General features: G+C 40.6%; 1 protein-coding gene and 1 pseudogene across 3 annotated transcripts; one reads left to right on the top strand and one right to left on the bottom strand.

Moving 5' to 3' along the window:
• Positions 1-1747: 1747 nt before the first annotated feature.
• tcta (T cell leukemia translocation altered) lies at positions 1748-12500 on the top strand. 3 transcript variants are annotated; one of them, XM_039015536.1, is made up of 3 exons: positions 1748-2138; positions 6362-6416; positions 11062-11106. In XM_039015536.1, coding segments are annotated over exons 1-3 (267 nt in total). In that variant the 5' UTR covers positions 1748-1927; the 3' UTR covers positions 11063-11106. The 3 variants fall into 3 exon arrangements, with proteins under 3 accessions (XP_038871464.1, XP_038871462.1, XP_038871463.1); XM_039015534.1 differs by lacking the exon at positions 11062-11106 and adding an exon at positions 11708-12500 and having other exon boundaries at positions 1750-2138; XM_039015535.1 differs by lacking the exon at positions 11062-11106 and adding an exon at positions 11708-12500 and having other exon boundaries at positions 1753-2138; positions 6362-6450.
• A 641-nt stretch (positions 12501-13141) lies between these two features.
• On the bottom strand, positions 13142-14929 carry LOC120065531 (annotated as a pseudogene).
• Positions 14930-20302: the final 5373 nt, after the last annotated feature.

Here is a 20302-nt window from a genome sequence, read left to right as displayed (position 1 = left end):
CCCAATAGTGACAGCAGATAGGATTCGTTGGCCAATGGTAATTTAGATGGAGCAAGTAATAAACCAATGAGAGGAGAAACTCCCCCTCCCCAGTCAGAGTGCGTGCCAGGGCAATGGGCCAGGGTTCCGATCCAGAAGCACAGTTTCGACTGCTCCTATAGTTCTGCTAGAGTACTGCAGTTTAACCAAAGCTTTTTATAACTAACGTTATAAAACTGACTCTCTTGCACAGACTCTCACTGGACTCAAACTACAAACTCACACATACTACACAGACACTCCAACACGCATATTGACGCCACAAACACACATGCGTTCACACACGCTGCTGCTACTCTCTTTTTATTATCTATGCATAGTTACTTTATCCCTACCTACATGTACATATTACCTCGACTAACCCGTACCCCTCCCTGCACATTGACTCGGTACCGGTACCCCTTGTATATAGCCTCATCATTGTTATTTTATTGTGTTACTCGTTTTCTTTTAGTTTATTTTGCAAATGTTTCTTACTTTCTTTTTTAAAACTGGATTGTTGGTTAAGGGCTCGTACGTGAGCATTTCACGGTAAGGTTTATTCGGGGCATGTGACTAATGTTTTTGAAGAAAATGAAAACGTGTCAATTTGTCACTTTCACGAATTTGGAGTAAAAACGTGTTCAACTACTTAAGACATTGGCTCAATCTAGGTTGTGCCTTTTAGATTTGGAAAAAATTAACAACTAAGAAAGACTTCTCTCATTGGACTTGTTCGACATTGCAGGCGACTGCCGACTGACTGATCTACAAATCACCTACGTCATGAATAAAGACTGATTATTAGTTGTAGATCAGTCAGTCAGTCACAATTTACCCATGATACATGTAGTGATGGGAAAGTCAGCTCTTAGGTTAACTGACTGATCTTTTCGACTCATTCAGTCAAAAGAACTAATCTTTCGACTCATTTTGTTCATTTGAGTCAGTAATGCCCACAGCATGCAGGAGCCCTTACCGGTGGACAATGAACTGAAAACTCGAAAGAGTCATGATTATACAAGCCTCTCGTTCACATCTCATTCACCATAGCCGGCAGGCAGGACCCTATTCCGGCGAGCTGAAAACTCAAAAGAGTCACGATTCTACAAGCCTGTCGTTCACCATAGGGGACTTATTGGAGATGTAATTTGTGGCTGATACTTTAAAACAATGTACATTTATTGATTGTTAGGCAAACAAAAACAAAAAAATATATACACTGGTTGTGCCGCAACCGGACTAGATTGTGAACGACTCTTGACGCAATGCATTGCTTGAATGCCAAACGATTCGAAGTTCGGGCTGTTTTGCTGTTACAAAGCTATGTCCATCGATAACATTCAATAATCAATTATTTGCATTCATTCTTGCACCATGTGATCAATTATCAGTTCTAAACATGTATTTTTATTCTCTATGCTCATGATCTATTTCTGTGCGCGAAAATGACAGACAGTTGCTGGTCGGAGCAAGTCTCTGGAGCCGCTGAGCCGGAGGAGCGTGTATTAATCCTGCTGTAAGATTCATTGTGGCCAGCACTAGCATGACTAAAATGAACGAATTATGACTCGAGTTAGTAAAAAGACTAGTTCAAAAAACAACGAATCATTCGCAAACTCCACATCACTAGGTACATCATGGTTTTGATGCTCTGGAACACCCACCCAGTCTTCTCAACCCACCTAGTCTGCTTCATCTGTTTCCTAAGCGTTCCCGGAAGTCTCGCGATGTTGCGTCTCTGGGTTTAGAATCTCTGAAATAAGTAGCTAACACTAAAAGCAAATATTTACATCTGTGAGTTCACTCAAATATTTTTGACGAATTGTAACAGTCAGCCATAACGTTAGCTGGTTTAGGTAAGGCATGTTTTTTGACAAATCATACACGTTGGGTGGCGTTTTATAAAATGGAAGAGTCGTGGGATTTCGAGTTTTTATCCCGTATTGTGGACGGGTTTGTGTCGTTTCTTTCCGAATTTGTGGATGACTGGTTGGCTAATGATATGAGAGTGTCAATATTCAAGATCTTGTTTAGCTGGCTTGTTGTCAGTCTCATTGCCATCCACTTCGCTTGGAGAGTTTACGGAAACACTGTGAACGATATGTATTACCGACAAGGTGAGCGCTACAGGAAACTAGCTAACATTCATCATATAATGTTTGCCACCATGACGTTTAGGTCTATGCTAGCTAGCCACAAGTAGCTACACTTTAAAACAGTGGTGATTATGTGAACGCTTCCATACAGCCGTTACACAGTATGTAGTGTAAAGCATATAGCACAGAAGATTTTCGTCCAACCGATACTTCCAATTATTGATTTGAGTCCATGTGCCAGACCACAACAATTGGGTAATCGGGCTCATTTGGGCCGACAATGTTTCATATTGATTTTTTTTAAAGGTTGTCCCTAGAGTTCAGGGTTGCCACGTCTAGCAAAAAAGGGTCTTGAATAAATGACTACCGTACTCTAAACCCGACCACAAGGCCTGAAACTGCAGCAATAGCGGAGTCCACATTTAGCCAATTAACACTTTCCATAACCTTGACGGAATTACGAAGGAATCTTGATTTAACTTTTAACGACCTTAGAAGCAAAAGTTTTTCCATTAAAATAAGAATTATTGCGAGCTAATGTGACTAATAAATACACTTCAAAAAATGAATGTTAGGCTATTTTCTGGCAATTGTGTCAGATGTTAAGACTACAAACCGTTAGGAATGGCTTATTGGAATATTGACCTGTCATAGGCTAGCTAGGCCCACTGACTAAAATCTGGGTTTATGATTGTAATTCCATTTTGCCATGGTTTGGTTAGCCAGATGCAGGTAGCCTACAGCCCCTAATAGCCTACACAGTAGATTTAGCAGCTTGCTTAGTTCAAATTGGCATTCAACATGAATAGCAAGGCGATCTGGTGGTAAGAAGTGCTTCCGTTGCCCAATAGGCTACAGAGGATGGGGTCACAATCACTGAATCAAATATTAATAATATGGATATGAACTGCAGCTAGCAGTATTCATAAATTATTTTTCACAAAAACAAATCCTCCAGAATATATATTTGGTTTACTTCTACTTTCCATTATCATTTAACTGATGACAAGACTTGATTATACATTTTTTAGCTGACATGATGGGGATTCCTGGGTTGCAGGTTTGCCTGGGCTGGGGTCACTGGGCAAGAAAAGTTGACTGATAGGGGTTGAAGCCACTCCATCTTGGCACTCCCCCACCCCACAGTGGTGTAATGCAGTGGTTCCCAACCTTTTTCGGTTACACTACCACCAACTGAATTTTGTCTAACCGGAGTACCCCTGAAGTACCCCCTCATGTGCATTTTACCAGTAGGCATATGGTCTCATGAGTCTTCAAGTACATCCAGGGGTCCCAGTAGCCCTGGTTGGGAACCACTGATATAATTTAACAAAGTAAAACATACTTTGAAGTACTAGTTAAGTATATTTGGGGGTATCCAGAGCTTGATATTAAGGCTTGTCCACTTGCCCAGGGCAGTACAAAAAAAAGTAGGATAAACTGATTTATGTTGTCCAAATGGACAAGTTATTTTTTTTAAATCACGCAAAAAGCACTATCAAACAATTTAGGGTACTCCGATCAGAATTGGATCAGTGTCCTCCGGATGCAATGTGTTTTGCACTGTCCTCATCTTCCCTATCTCTGCAGAGTGCATGGGAGTATAATTATTGTAGGCCTGCATTGACAGGCACAAGCGGTCTGTCAATCATGCAGTCGGGAGATGCGTTTTTGAGATCACAGCAAGCTTAGCCGCATTTTGTTCAGATTCCTTGATAGTGAGTTATTTGCCCAGTTATAGCAAATTTCTGGTCAGCAATGAAAATCCTGGAAAAGTCATGGTGTGTGCCAGAGGAGCGAGAAACATTGCGCAACAGGTAAATTATATACAGACTAACTAGATAACAAGCCAAACTACATAATATGTTCAAATTGGCTAGGTAACTATTTAGCAATTAGCATGTATTAATGTCACTTATGTCCGATGTCCTAAAATTACTTTTCACCGGCACTTTTGTATAACCGCAAATTGCCGACATGCAGTTGAAACAGGGTGCGAAGTTGATGAAACCAATGCCGCATACTCAGGTTGTAAAACCGTTAATCAAGCGCTCAAAATTGGCTAGTATTCTCCTCTATTCAATACAGGCCATGTAATTCTGACAAAGTACGAAAATATTCTTAGAATAGCCTAATTGACAAGTAACTCCTATGCTGTGAAGATCTACCCTGTACACTGAATATTTTAGCCTTACAAATAGATAAACATCTTACTTAGCTACCTCGCCCACCTTAGACATTTGATCCCAGGTTCACTGAATGAGGAAATTATTTTACAAAAAAGTATTTGGTTGTAATTGTAATGTTGCAGGGTGGCCAACCCTCCTCCAGGAGAGCTACTGGGTGTGCAGGCTTTTGCTCCAGCTCTGCTCGAACACACCACATTGTAAAAAATCAGCTGCTCAACAGGACCTTGATAAGTTGACTTTGGTGTGTTTGTGCAGGGTTGGCTCAAAATCCTGCACACCCAGTAGCTCTCCAGATGGAGGGTTGATAGGCTACTGTATAAAACATGTCCATCAGTGCAGTATTTTACTTTTGAGGGGGGGGGGGGTTAGTGCCTTGCTCAAGGCCACAACGGCAGTAGATATATAATACATGGGATCAGAGACCAGCAGCCTTCCATTGTCAATACCAGTGATAATTATGAATGTTATTTTGTGAAGTGGTTCCTTGCATTATACAACACAATTTATTAATTTATTTGTTACAGACCATTTTTGGGGGGTGGGACAAGTGACTTGAGTCAAGTAAAAAAGCTGTTGTACTTTTCCGCATGACAAGTGGCTAAAAAGTTAATGTCAAGCCATGGTATCTGTACTTTACTTGACTATTTATATTTTTGACAACATTAACTTTTATAGCACTACTTTCCTAAAGAGAATATGTACTTTTCGCTCCCATACATTTTCCCTGACACCAAAAAGTACTCAATACATTTTGAATGCTTAGCAGGGCAGGACAATTGTGAAATTCACACACTTATCAAGAGAGCACGTGGCCATCCATACTACCTCTGATCTGGCGGACTCACTAAACACAAATGCTTTGTTTGTAAATGATGCCTGAGTGTTGAAGTGTGCCCCTGGCTATCCGTAAAAAATAATTGTGGCGTCCAGTTTGGTTAATATAAGGAAGTTGAAAGGATTTATAGTGTTTTGATACTGAAGTATATTTAAAACCAGATGCTTTCAGACTTTTACTCAAGTATTTTACTGAGTGACTTTTACTTGAGTCATTTTCTAACACAATTGGCTACTTTTTCCACCACTGCCAGTGTAAAACATATATTCTGGAAGCTTTAAAATGCATTTATTAATGTCAACATTTGTTTTTAATATGTTTATTCTATTACAGACGCTAATGTATACTTTTAAATTATATTATGTGAGCTAAAAAAAATCTACATTTTCCTTAGAATAATTTTGAGATTACTAATGTTACTGTCCCCACTACAAAAAAAGTACTTATATATACATGTCATTTTGTTCTTGAAATACTGTAGAATTCCATTGATTTCTATTGAGGACTGCTCAGGAGTGCCAATATGGCTGACCGGTGGCTTCCAAGCCTCGGAATGGCCAAAGCATGCAGTAGCATCAGCAATCCAGGGTTTATATACATCATTGGATGACACTCACCTGTCTTGATCAATGATAAGATTTGAAATAGACAAGATCGCGGCGTACACATTGTTGGATTACTTCATGTAGCAAATAATATATATTTTTTGAATAACTGACCATTTTCGAATTCAAACGAACCACTTGCAACAGAAACATGGAAGTTTAGAAGACATGCATTGTCTTCCAAGTCGGGAATTGAGGAAGTATCAGCAAGTACAGTTTGGTCAAAGTTCCTGTGCTATGCTTTACACTGGGAAAATTTGTTTTGCATGGCCCAGTGCCCTGGGTGGGCAGTTTGCTCATTTTAGACCAATCCATTGGTCCCGAAGTGAAATCTCCACCCACTCGGGGCACTGGGCCATGCAAAACGAACTTGACCACTACCTACTTTGTAACGGCTGTATGGAAGCAATCAAATACCATGCTGTTTCTAATTGTAACTAGTTCTATGTCTGAAAGGCATACTGCCATGTAGCTTCAACCGCACCTGGATTCTGACAGGATATTGGGCTTGATCTGTATGAACCCAATGTCCCGTCAAATTAGAATCCAGTTGTGGTCGAAGCTAGCTGCCATGAAGTGCTAGCTAACATGTATTGTTGTGCTCTATCATTTTAGGTACTGGTGGACAGAATGGAGGCACACCTGACACTGCACCTCACCGCAGTGGATGGTAGGTGTCCAAGCATCCATGTGTCTCCCTCCAGGTACCCATAATACTGACTTGTTCTCTACAGTCACAATACAGTGTCGTTTTCTCTAGCTATCCACTGGACTCCACACATTTGATTTTTCCCATTATGAATTTAGTTGTTAATGCTAGTTGGTTGCTTCCTACTGTTAAAAGCAGTGTGTGTACCTAAATGAAAAAATAACCTTTACAAATGTAGACAGAGGATAGAGAAAAGCTGCCCCCCTATATCATTTGGGATGCTTTTAAGGCGTACATTAGGGGAATGATAATCTCATACTCTGCAAAAGTGAAATGTAAGTTAGACATTTTTAAAGAAAAATAAAATCACTATTTTCGAAAAAGTCCATAAACATATTTTTTATTTACAAGGTAAGGAAGAACATAACATTTCTGAACTTAAGCAGGAATATGATATTTTACTTTTGAAGAGAGCAAACGACTACAGGCTGAACTCAAATAAAGCATACTACTTAATGGTAAACAAACCTGGTAAACATCTCGCGGCCCTCAAAATGAATACACGCCAATAGTTATAATTTTAAGATAAACATGCGTTAATTAGAAACAACGCAATTAATGACAATTTTAAAAGCTTCTATGAAAATCTATATAAATCAGAAGCAATATTTCACTTTAAAAAAAAAAGATTGCAGTTTTGAAACCACAGAAATGTGCAGTATGGTATTTTGGAAGCAGGTTTTGCAGATTCATACTGCATTTAATGTACTCTAACTACAGTTATACTACAGTGTACTGCAGTTATACTGCACTCTGACTGCAATCTTTTTTCTTAAGGGTTAGACTGATTCTGCAGCCTTAGACTCAACAACCCTGAATCAATTATCAGCAGACAAAATAAACATTAAAAACAGACTTGATACATATCAATCAAACTGTTTATTAAACATAGACACACAAGTACAAAATGTTCGGAACAACTTCCATAATATTGCCCTCAGAACAGTCTCCATTCGTCTGGGCATATGGGCTACAAGGTGTGAAAAGTGTTCCACAGGGATGCTGGTCCATGTTGACTCCAATGCTGCCCACATTTGTGTAAAGTTGGCTGGATGTCCTTTGGGTGGTGGACCATTCTTGATACACATGGGATACTGTTGAGCGTGAAACCCAGCAGCGCTGCACTTCTTGACACACACCGGTGCGCCTGGCACCTACTACCATACCCTGTTCATAGGCACTTCAATATTTTGTCTTGCCCATTCACCCTCTGAATGGCACACAATACAATCCATGTTTCAATTGTCTAAAAATCATTCTTTAACCTGTCTCCTCCCATTCGTCGACATTGATTTCAAAGGGATTTCAAAGGTGACATCAATAAGGGATCATAGCGTTCCCCTAGATTCACCTGGTCAGTCTGTCATGGAAAGAGCAGGTGTTCCTAATGTTTTGTACACTCAGTGTACAAGAACATTTCAGTTTAATGCATTGTGCAAAAAAACAAGATATAGATTTGATGTAGAAAAAGGCTTTTGACTGTTTCAAATGGCCTTTTCTATTCAAAACTTTGGAAGTTGTCAACTTTCCAGCTGAAATAATGAATTTAATACAAATATTATTAAATATTTTAAAGCTAAAATATACACAATACATTATCTGATTTAAATTGCTTTAGAAAGGGGCACAAGACAGGGATGTCCTCTCTCTCCCCTTCTGTTTGCACTGGCAATTGAACCTCTTGCAGAAAGAATTAGACAGGACCGAAACATAACAGCTATCATTATTGATAAACATGAATGTATGTATGTATGTATGTATATATATACACACTTATTTGCAGATTATCTCCTGATATTCCTGACCAATATTAAACTCTGTGCCCCCCCCTTGCAAAAAAATATTTTCAGAACTCTAAAATATCAGGCTATAACATTTACATGGGCAAAAAATGAAATCATGGCAATAGGAAAAATAATAACTCATGATCTACAGTAATCCTTTAAGTGGACCACAAAAAATATGAATTACTTAGGATGCTTAATAAGTGACAACAAACCACAAATATATAAAGATAACTTTATCCCATCACTCAGCAATATCAAAGCAGATCTAATTAAATGGAAGAATCTTCCCATAAATCTTACAGGTAGAATAAACCTCTTCAGAATGGCATGGCTCCCGAAGTTTTTATACTTATTCTCAGTAATACCAATTATCCCACGGAAGACATTCTTTAAAAAGGTATACTTGGTCATAAGACTTTTATATGGGTAAATAACACTCCTAGAACAAAAAGGAAAGTTTTACATCTTCCTAAGTCTGAGGGTGGTTTTAACCTTCCAGACTTGGAATTGTATCAACTCACCACCCAGGGCTTTTTTACTTGCGACATACAGTTAAAAATGCACTAAAGAGGAACAATGGGTACATATTGAAGATGCGCATGCTCATTCCAATAATCTTTTCACGTGTCTATTTTCAAAGGATAAAGCAAAGAACATAAACAAATTCATAGTTAAGAACACTATAACAATATGGAAGAAAATTTCAACATTCTACAAGAACCAGTATCACTCCCTAAAAACGCATCCTTATGGAACAATCCTTGGATAGCTTTTCAGAATTCACTGATAACTTGGTCCACATGAAAAACTAAAGGCATAGAAACCGTAAATGACTTGGTAATAGGAAATACATGTATTTCCATGACTGCATTAAAAAGCAATTTTGGACTGACCAATGACGTTTTTTTTTCAAATACATGCATTCAATCTTCCTATGAAGAAATTTCGATTCAAAATCTTTTGAACATCAGAGCAATCTTGAGGGAATCCTTTTTGAGTCAGAAAATGATATTCATATGACAAGTAAGATCAACAAAACCTTGGAGAGAGCCTATCCAACAGACTATCTCTTTAAAAAATGTATAAACTATTGGAACCAAGACAAAAAACTGATATTGGCACAAGATGGAGGGAATGTTGGAACATAACTAATGAAATTACAGTTAATGGGAATGTACGCTTAATACAGTATATACACTAATATATAAAATGTATTACACGGGGTAAAATTCGCAAATTCTACAGCACAAAGGCAGAGTCAAGTCTTAGTGTAAAACTAACAATGACTCAATAATCCATGCCTTCTGGGAATGCTGTAACGTCCAAAAGTTATGGGCGGAGTTAGAAAGTTGGCTGTCAAAGTATTACAATGTAAATGTACTTTTAATCCGTCTGTCTGCATATTTCAAGACATGGCTTATGAGGTTGCATTCCAATGAGTTGGACGATACTTTTCTCGTCAATGATCTTGAAAAAACGTATACTTAAACTGGAAATCAACCAATCCTCTATTGTTAACACAATGGAAAGGTCAATTTCTTTATTATCTAAATGTTGAAAGTGCTTGGGGGACGGAGAGGGAAAAAATTGCGCAGTTTTAGGTGATGGCAGAGAGTGATGGCAGAGAGTGATGTGGGCTCTGGAGATGGGGGTGTGAGAAGGTGGGTCTGGGCAGGGGTCTGGGCAGGTGTGGTGATGTACAGTTGAAGTCGGAAGTTTACATACACTTTAGCCAAATACATTTAAACTCAGTTTTTCACAATTCCTGACATTTAATCATAGTAAATATTCCCTGTCTTAGGTCAGTTATGATCACCACTTTATTTTAAGAATGTGAAATGTCAGAATAATAGTAGAGATAATTATTTATTTCAGCTTGTATTTCTTTCATCACATTCCCAGTGGGTCAGAAGTTTACATACACTCAATTAGTATTTGGTAGCATTGCCTTTAAATGGTTTAACTTGGGTCAAACTTTTCGGGTAGCCTTCCACAAGCTTCTCGCAATAAGTTGAGTGAATTTTGGCCCATTCCTCCTGACAGAGCTGGCGTAAGTGAGTCAGGTTTGTAGGCCTCCTTGCTTGCACACACTTTCTTTTCAGTTCTGCCCACAAATTTTCTATGGGGTTGAGGTCAGGGCTTTGTACCTTGACTTTGTTGTCCTTAAGCCATTTTGCCACAACTTTGAAGTATGCTTGGCGTCATTGTCCATTTGGAAGACCCATTTGCGACCAAGCTTTAACTTCCTGACTGATGTCTTGAGATGTTGCTTCAATATATCCACATAATTTTGCTCCCTCTTCATGCCATCTATATTGTGAAGTGCACCAGTCCCTCCTGCAGCAAAGCACCCCCACAACATGATGCTGCCACCCCCGTGCTTCATGGTTGGGATGGTGTTCTTCGGCTTGCAAGCCTCCCCCTTTTTCCTCCAAACATAACGATGGTCATTATGGCCAAACAGTTCTATTTTTGTTTCATCAGACCAGAGGACATTACTCCAAAAAGTACAATCTTTGTCCCCATGTGCAGTTGCAAGTGGCTTTTTTTATGGCGGTTTTGGAGCAGTGGCTTCTTCCTTGCTGAGCGGCCTTTCAGGTTATGTCGATATAGGACTCGTTTTACTGTGGATATAGATACTTTTGTACCTTTTTCCTCAGGCATCTTCACAAGGTCCTTTGCTGCTGTTCTGGGATTGAGTTGCACTTTTCGCACCAAAGTACGTTCATGTCTAGGAGACAGAATGTGTCTACTTCCTGAGCGGTTTGACGGCTGCGTGGTCCCATGGTGTTTATACTTGCGTACTATTGTTTGTACAGATGAACGTGGTACCTTCAGGCGTTTGGAAATTGCTCCCAAGGATGAACCAGACTTGTGGAGGTCTACAATTTTTTTTCTGAGATCTTGGCTGATTTCTTTTGATTTTCCCATGATGTCAAGCAAAGAGGCACCGAGTTTGAAGGTAGGCCTTGAAATACATCCACAGGTACACCTCCAATTGACTCAAATTATGTCAATTAGCCTATCAGAAGCTTCTAAAGCCATGACATAATTTTCTGGAATTTTCCAAGCTGTTTAAAGTCACAGTCAACTTAGTGTATGTAAACTTCCGACCCACTAGAATTGTGATAGTGAATTATAAGTGAAATAATCTGTTTGTAAACAATTGTTGGAAATTACTTGTGTCATGCACAAAGTAGATGTCCTAACTGACTTGTCAAAACTATAGTTTGTTAGTTAACAAGACATTTGTGGATTGTTTGAAAAACGAGTTTTAATGACTCCAACCTAAGTGTATGTAATCGTCCGACTTCAACTGTAGATGTTTGTGAGCTTATATATGTTGTTGTATGTGTGTTTTTCTATTCAAAAATATATTATAATTACAAAAAAAGCAGTAGGTGTGACTCCTTTCTTTGTCTGTTACATTGGTGAGTGATTGTGATAATGTTTTCTATCTGTCAGGGAGAGTGCTGCAGGAGACACCATCAAGACACACCGTGAGTGACAGTCGGGACATAACAAGTTGGACTACATTCTACTTGCTCTCTGTCTAATCAGACAGTATTGCTGAGTGGACACAGACTTGATATGTTGTGCCTTTTCAAATGGGCTGGAGTTCATTGAGGTGGGCCTGCAGACGCTTCCTTACTCTACGCTGAAAAATTATTTTCCCCGGATGGTTGTCATGAAGAGGTAACTGTTATCAGGCTCAGTTTACATCCAGACAGCCACACCATGCGATAAGCTAAGATATTCTCTCATATGCCATATCTTTTTAAATCTCATATTTTAAAATGTAGCTCATGTAAATTTTTACCGCCTTTGATTGGTGAGCCATTAAAATATCTATCCAAGTCTATGTCCTCTGATTGGTTGTAGATTGAACTGAAATGTTATTCTAATCTACCGGTAGACAGAATCTGAAAAGACTCGACAACTGCTGTGAGTTGTGACTGCTGTTATGTTCATAACATGTTATTGTATAAATAAGGAGCTGTTTTTATTTCCACTGGAGCAAGGCTACATAGTAATCCATGAAGAGTGCGCTGGAGCAAGACTACTGTGGAGAAAGTGGTCAGAGATAGAAGCCTTACATCAAATGGCAGCTCCCCTCAAACTCTGATTTCTTTTTCTTGACAGACTCATATTATTATACTCGTTGTACACCCCTTCTATGGCTGGAACCTCCATATTGAGAAGGAGCAAATGCATGAGGCCTCTGACTGTCTTCTGATTGCTATAAAAATATAAAACAGTGAAGGCCATTAATGCCTTTTATTGTCTCAGGTGCAGGAAGGTACCTGGAGAAGGCTATTTAATTGTACATTTTGTAATTTGTAATTATTACAAATTACCCCACCTCTTTAAGGAATCTTTAAGGAATACCTAGGATAGGATAAAGTAATCCTTCTAACCCCCCCCCCTTAAAAGATTTAGATGCACTATTGTAAAGTGGTTGTTCCACTGGATATCATAAGGTGAATGCACCAATTTGTAAGTCGCTCTGGATAAGAGCGTCTGCTAAATGACTTAAATGTAATGTAAAATGTAATTTATGGTCTTGTGCAATTGACTAGTAGATTTTAAATCATTTAAAAAAATTCACATTTAGTAAAAAAAAAATCATTCTCTAATACGATGTCCAGCACACAACCCACAATTGCTCTGTACAAGAACACTCTCCAAAAATAACCAAAAGGTAAATAATTTACGCTATTCATTATTCATTATAGACATAACTGACTGCAACTTTTTAAATTAAACGTGGACTTCCTGAAGGGCTTGCTGGAAAGGGGTATAATTGGCAAGGTCAACTTTGAAAAGCTGAGCTCTAAATACATTTGTCTACTCTGTATGGATTCATACTGAAATGTGTGCTTAGCTGCTTTCAGGCCCTCGTCTTCATCAACAACCAGACACGACTATGGGGATTGGTGGGATCAGCAGGATGTGCACATCCATCACATTGGTACCCATTAACCCTGGTAGGAGCAGTCACTGCCCACCAGACAGGTGTGAAAAGGTGAAGGAATCATTGTTAATGATCGAGACAGACTACGTCCCCACACACCCCTGGCGACAGCACAACTGGACGGAATCCGAGCTCCCCCGCACGTCGCCCTGCTCATTCCAGAGCAATGCTGTTGGAGCCAATCACAGCATTGAGAACATATGCCACCCTGTCTGACTGCTCTCCAGCCTCCTCCCACCGGGGAGCTGAGCGTCCCAGGACCTGCTTGACTGAGTAGGGGAGAGAGGCTGCGGTTTGCCCCTAGTGGTCCAGCACCGACCAAATCTCCTCAGGCCACGCCTCAGTCTACAATGTGGGGCCGCTGGGCTTTTTAAGTCCAGGGGATCTCAGATTACATCAGACAGAACCAGGGCCACCACCTGTTTAGAAAATGTTAACAGGGAAATTGTATTTGACCAAATATGACCACAATATAAAAGTTAATGTGCAAGAAGTTACATTTTTTGGGTGAAAGCTCTATGAGCTAGTAGAGTTGGAGTCTTATTTGAGCAGGGTGAGCGCAGTGTGCAAGTCCGCCGCTCTTCAATAACGACGGCATGGCGTACAGAGTTAAGCTCCTGAATGGTAGCCCCCAACACCAAGCCAGTCTGCGTGTAACGTTCTGTTTTTCTTGAAGAGAGATGAGTGGGACTGGGGCAGGCAAGAGTGCAGACCCTCCTACACATGTGTTAAATGTCCAATGCAGCAGAATGTATCTCTATCAAATCATTTCTGGGTAACAATTGAGTCTTACTGTGATTGTTTAATTAAACTGGTGTAATAAATATTTTTCTTTAGCATAGAGCAATTTTTCAAGCAAGAATCTAGCCTAGGACTGACGGAGTGGTTTGAGTGGGGAGAGAAATAAAAAAAAATGTTATTGGCATAGTTTTGAACTTTTTCTCATTGGTCTAACTAATTTATTGCACGGTGATGTCACCATAGAAGGTCAAAACAGGTAGACATTTAAGGCAGTCTTTTCAAACAGCTCTTACACTAAATGGGCATTATGCTATTTTCACAATTTAACAGTATTACTACAACTTCATAGTGTGGAAATATGTATAAAATACAGTAAAAGTTTGACTGCACTGGGCTTTAAAGATATTTATGGACACCCTGTAGCTTTGGTGATTCAAATTAAGTAATAACTATATAGTTTGTTCGACAATTAAATTGTGGTAGTAGTTAGGTATCAATTTACCTGAAATTAGTACAAGCAACAGGTCATTCTTTCAGTGTGCTGGCCAGCCTCTTGATACATTCGGCTGCTCCCTGGGCATCAGTATCAGCATCTGGCAGGTTGTGTTTAGCTCCCTCCAGCACTGTGATACAACTTCCATCCTTCAACCACGTCTGGCTGAGGAGAAATTAATTTACCAACCAACCCATCCCACCCACAAACACTTGTTTGAGTTGCTTACTCTTTCCCATGCTCCTGTAGTGTCTCCTTTATCCCGTGTGGCCCTCACTCTCACCAAGTGGTCTCCCACAATCCTCTCTGCCTCTGCAGCCATACCTAAAACATTTTTGCCAAAGCCCACAAGATAAAGGTTGTTTCTGAGCGTGAAGCTGTGGCCATTCACTAGGAAGGTGTCCCCTGTACACTCCAGACCCCGCCGCACCACAATGTCTGGTTGCACACCTGTAGCAAACACCTCCCGTGCCCGCATGTCTGAAAACCGTGGATCCCCTTACCCCCACAAGGGCCAGTAAAGGCAAAGGCCGATGCAGGGACAGAACACGAGCCATCAGGCTGTCCTATCAGGGAGAACAAAGCCAAAACTAAGTTTATGGATCACAGGACCCCCTTTGATGTTTCTGCTGTTGTGATTTTACTGGTCATTTCTCAGATTTGTATGTGCACACCAAAAAAGACACACCCAAGAGATTCCAGATAGAGACAAAGGGGCCTACTAGTTGACCTTCTGTCCCTTACCTTGAGATGCCCACACATCAGATAACCACATATTCACTCAGCATTTAGTTGACAAGACTCAAGTCATTATGAAAGAATCCTAGTGAGGTTGCCTACACAGGGTATGGGGAACCTCTGGATTTCCTCTGTGTGAGAGCTGTGTACTTGCAGAGTCAGGATCAGCACTAAGGCAGTGTCGCAAAATCTGGAAGGAGCTCAACTCAAGTTGAATGTGTACCCTCCGTGTAATGATTGACTCAAGCTTGACCATAGGGCAGAAAAAAAAGTGAGCAGGCTGTGTGTTTGTCTTCAGATGATTTTGTACAAATCGGACTATACAGGGTCAACCCAACAGCAGTGCTGCTCAGTTTGAGCTAATTGGTATAAAATATTGGCTTTGGAATGAGGACAGGGTCACCTGTGCCACCTGAATGAGTGGTTAATGTTCAAACCTCTTTCACTTATAACTCTAACATCAAGATGGGCGAGAAGGGTGCAATTGCAGCCTGCAATTTGGGGCATTCCTGCATCTGCAGGAACCTCTCTTTATACTTCTATTGGTCATTTTATTTAAGCTGTGGGAGGCGGGGGTGCTCCAGTACAGTAGGTGGCGTTAACGTTGCACAATAAAGTTGGATGCCAGCCACCAATAAACCCCACTGAAGAAGGGGCGGGGTGACAATGGTAGCTAGCTAGCCGTACGCTGGTAGACAGTGTCCTTCGTCCCCGCATGTCGGGCACTGTTTTTCTACAGATCTGTTAACGACGGCAAAGGCAGCTGGGACCGAAGGACACTGTGTGCTAGCTTAGCCAGCTAGTCCGGTACACAGCAGGTGGGAAGCGACACCAAATCTGTGGCGACACCGTGTGCTAGCTAACTAGCATGTTAGCTAGAAGACGGTGTCGCTAACTAGCAAGGCAGCTAGTTAGCTAGCACATGGTGTGTCCTCATACTCCTACTGGCTGTGCTAGCGGGGCGACCTGTAGACCGTGTCTTTTGCCCCTCCCGTCGGACACTGTTTTCCCGTAGTTCTGTTAACAAAGGTGAGGGCAGGTGTTCGGCAGGAGGGGGGGAAGGACACTATCAGTGTTGTTCCCGCTAGCTGACAAGGAGGGGTGGGGATTCAAATCAAATGTATTTATAAAGCCTTTTTTACATCATGTCACAAAATGCTTATACAGAAACCCAGCCTAAAACCTCAAACAGCAAGCAATGAATAAGTAAGATGGCGCCGACAGATAAGATGGCGCTGACAGACATGGCAGCTCTGCTTCTAGCTCCTAAGCAACTATTGTTTTTTTGTGTGTTATTTCTTACATTATTAGCCCAGGAAATGTTTTGTGTTATTACATACAGCCGGAAATAACTTTTGGATATCAGAGCGACGGTAACTCACCAGCATTACGATGGCCTAGAATACTACAATCAAATGCCGACCGTATTACCTCCCAAGATAATTATTTTCAGTTATAGTCACAGCCGTATACATCCCCCCTCAAGCTGATACCACGACGACCCTCAAAGAACTACACTGGACATTATAGAAACCCCATATCCTGAGGCCGCATTTATTGTAGCTGGGGATTTTAACAAAGGAAATATAAGGAAAATGCTACCGAAGTTCTACCAACACAGTGACTGTAGTTCTCACGCTGGTAAAACATTGGACCACTGCTACTCAATTTTTCGAAATGTCTACAAGGCCCTCCCCAGCCCTCCCTTCGGCAAATCTGATCACGACTCCATTTTGCTTCTCCCCTCCTATAGGCAGAAACTCAAACAGGAAATACCTGTGCTAAGGTCTATTCAACGCTGGTTTGACCAATCGGAATCCATGCTTCAAGATTGTTTTGATAACGCTGACTGGGATATGTTCCGGGTAGCCTCTGAGAATAACACCGACAAGCCACAGATGTTTTTTCATTTAACCTTTAAGAACAAATTCTTATTTACAATGACGGCCTACCCCGGCCAAACCTGGACGACGCTGGGCCAATTGTGCGCCGCCCTATGGGACTCCCAATCATGGCCGGATGTGATGCAGCCTGGATACGGTGACTGAGTTTAATCAGGAAGTGTATAGGAGATGTTGTACCCCATGAAAAAAAAAATATACCGGGCCCCTAACATAGAAATCAGAATGTTTCAGATTAAAATAATGTACTGAACAATGGTGTTATTAAATGTACTAACTATAAGCTTCTGCTGCTCTATACTACAATTGTGCAGATTCTAGTTTCCACCTTCATCCTTTACCCATATTAACAGAATTGCAAAAATGTTTGGTTCCTAATGTTAACAAAAGCTGCGTCATGAGATTTTTGATGCTTTATCATAAATAACTACCCAATTCGTGACTTTTTTAAATATGGTGTTGTAGTCAGTTTTAATGAAGAAATTACCAATGATCCATGTTTCAGATTAAAGAATGTATTACATTCTTATAAACAAGGCTAACCCTTTTCTGCCCTATGCATAATTCCTAAATAACATATACAAAATAAAATAAAAATCCTGAACTATGTGGACTGCAGGCATAAATGTGGTACCTACAGAGAACAAGCATCTGTGAAACTGCAACTGTAGTGTCGAGACATTATGTGGGCATTCCTGAGTAAGTTAAGCAGGAGATAAACCATAGCAGAAAATACTCAAACGGTATTTTGCCCATCCCCGGGCAGGCTTGGGTAGAACAGGTTATGTCATTTGTCCTTGTTTGTTCCCTGTAAACAAAACTCAGAGGTTACACTGCACCAAGAGCCCAGCGTCGAGCCTTCTTGTGAGCAAACTCATTTATAATGTCTTTAAAGTAACATTTTCTTGCTATCTGGTTTTCAATTGAAAGGATGGCAAGGCTGTTCAACCTGTCTTGGAACATTTGTAGATCTTAGTTCTTTAAGTTTCAGCTTACTGAAGGCACGTTCACCTCCAGCAACTGTTACAGGCATTGTACAGAAGATTCTCAGTGCAATGCACACCTCTCCAAAAATCCTCTGTAGCTGCATCTTGTGGGTGGCATTTAGGAGCTCTACAGGAGAAAGACCATCTGAAAAAGTGGCACCATATATCGTCTTTAGATGTCGCACTTCATTTTCAAATCCATCTGAGATCTTTGGAGTACTTGTTTCTCAATTTGTGGCAAGATACACATTTGGTTTTCAGTCATTTTCGTAAATGTAAGTATTGGTGAAACCTCCTCGCATATAGCTGCAATCGTGTGGAACTGCATGTCCAAATGACTGATTACACTATCCAGAGCCACATAAAACACTGTGTTGCGAAATCCAGTGTCTGACTTCTGTTCATCTGCTATGCCATCTTCAGTCTCATCAGGGAAACGTTTTCTTTTTTTCTGGCGGCTCCTCTGTTCACTGAGTAGTACCACCCATTTCATTTGCCACCGTGGAGGCTTCTGCCAGAAGAGCGTCCCATTGATTATGCAGAGCCTGTATTTCTTCCTGTAGTGCCTTAATGTAAGCTGCTTCCATATCCAGAGAAATATTTCCTGACTGAAGAATTAGGCTTCTATTCTCAATACTCTGCAAAACGTTTACCCAGAAAGTGAGCAGGAAGATTGCCTTGAAAGACATGAAGTAGCTTTTCAGACCTTTTGCCTCAGATTTGACTTGGTTTGTCAGGCTGCAGGTAGCAAGAAGCATGTCTAGGGCCTTGATGATAGACGGTAAATGAGTTGCCACTGGTCGGACCACAGCAATACGCACACTCCATCGTGTGTCTGAAAGGAGGTTAAGACAGCAGCCAGTCTTTTCCTTGAATGGCCCATCGCTCTGGGCTGGCACTGAACAGATTGTAAAGACGATTCACACAGCCAAAAAAGGTTGATACTTCTTGGCACGACTGTGCTGCATGTACACCCACAAGATTAAGAGTATGGGAGGCACAAGGTGAGTATGTGGCCAGTGGATTCTTTTGCAGTACGTGTGCTTGAACTCCCTTCACTTTCCCTGACATATTTGCACCATTATCATAGCCTTGACCACGTCAATACCATGCCCTTCCAATGCACTCAAAATCATTTCAGAAATTTCACTGCCTGTCTTTCTAGCAAAGTGTTTAAATTCAAGAAAACGTTCAATTATTTCCCATTTACCTGTTCCCTGAACTTTATCTTTGTGTACATATCTCACCAATAATACATTTTGCTCAGTATGGGAAATGTCTCGTGTTGCATCACATATAACCGAGTAATAGATTACATCTTCTCTTTCATAAAGTACTGTTTTCAAAACCCTTTGACCACATATTCCTATGCATTCGTTTTGTCTCTCAGGGCTGAGGTAATGAGTCAGTCATGCTCCTTTCTTTTTGTCGCTGACTTTCTGTAAGTGCTCACGTAATAGCGGGTCATAATTTGACAACAGGTCAAGTAAGCCTACAGTAGGTAATGTCCATCATGCACATCATCAAGATTAAGTGATTTTCCCCCAGAATGGCAGATTCCTAGATGCTATGTACAGTGTCATATCCAAAATCCTTTCTCCAAGTGCTCTGTTTTTATACATTTCTGACTGGATTTGTTTCTGCAGCTGACTGTCTATACCTGTAGCTGTTGTCATGGTATGCTGCAGAATTTTCAATTTCCAGTAACAGTTCTTGTGAGACACCATCCTCAAGCTCTGGTAGTTTGTCATACATTCTCCGGCCATTTCACTGATAACTTATAGCCATCCTTACTATTCAGAGAACTGGGTGATGGTTTACTTTGCTCATGAGAAAAAAAGAACACATGGAATGCAATATAATGCCTTTACACTCTTACTATAAATAAGCCAGTCTCTGTACCTTTTCTCTTCCGTTTGCTGACTTACTGTACTGTAAATTGGGGAATGGTTTGCCTTCTGAGTCTGGGGGCATGATTTTATACAGTTCTGTCTCCTCACCACACCTGTTGGCTAGTCTGCGAACAATAGCTTCTCTTTTATGGTCTTGTACTTTCTCTGGCCACAGTACTGGATCATCTAAAACTCAGCTTCCTCACTTTGAATCTGTCCATACTCTTCTTTTCCCTTATTACTTGTTCAATCTCTGTCACTCCTTCACTGGCACTGCTGCTACTCTAACTCTTCTTCCTCCTCCCTGCTCTCCTCTACATCAGAGTCTCTGACA

Source organism: Salvelinus namaycush, chromosome 20 (genome assembly GCF_016432855.1).
Source record: "Salvelinus namaycush isolate Seneca chromosome 20, SaNama_1.0, whole genome shotgun sequence".
NCBI lineage: Eukaryota > Metazoa > Chordata > Actinopteri > Salmoniformes > Salmonidae > Salvelinus > Salvelinus namaycush.
The sequence above is the reverse complement of the archived record's forward strand: the minus strand, read 5'-3'. Positions and strand labels throughout refer to the sequence as shown.

Bases quoted from the DNA above. Each gene is read 5' to 3' on its own strand.
- tcta (XM_039015534.1), top strand. From the start codon at position 1,928: ATGGAAGAGTCGTGGGATTTCGAGTTTTTATCCCGTATTGTGGACGGG. The intron at 2,139-6,361 runs GTGAGCGCTACA...CTATCATTTTAG, and splicing joins CGATATGTATTACCGACAAG to GTACTGGTGGACAGAATGGA. The intron at 6,417-11,707 runs GTAGGTGTCCAA...TCTATCTGTCAG, and splicing joins GCACCTCACCGCAGTGGATG to GGAGAGTGCTGCAGGAGACA.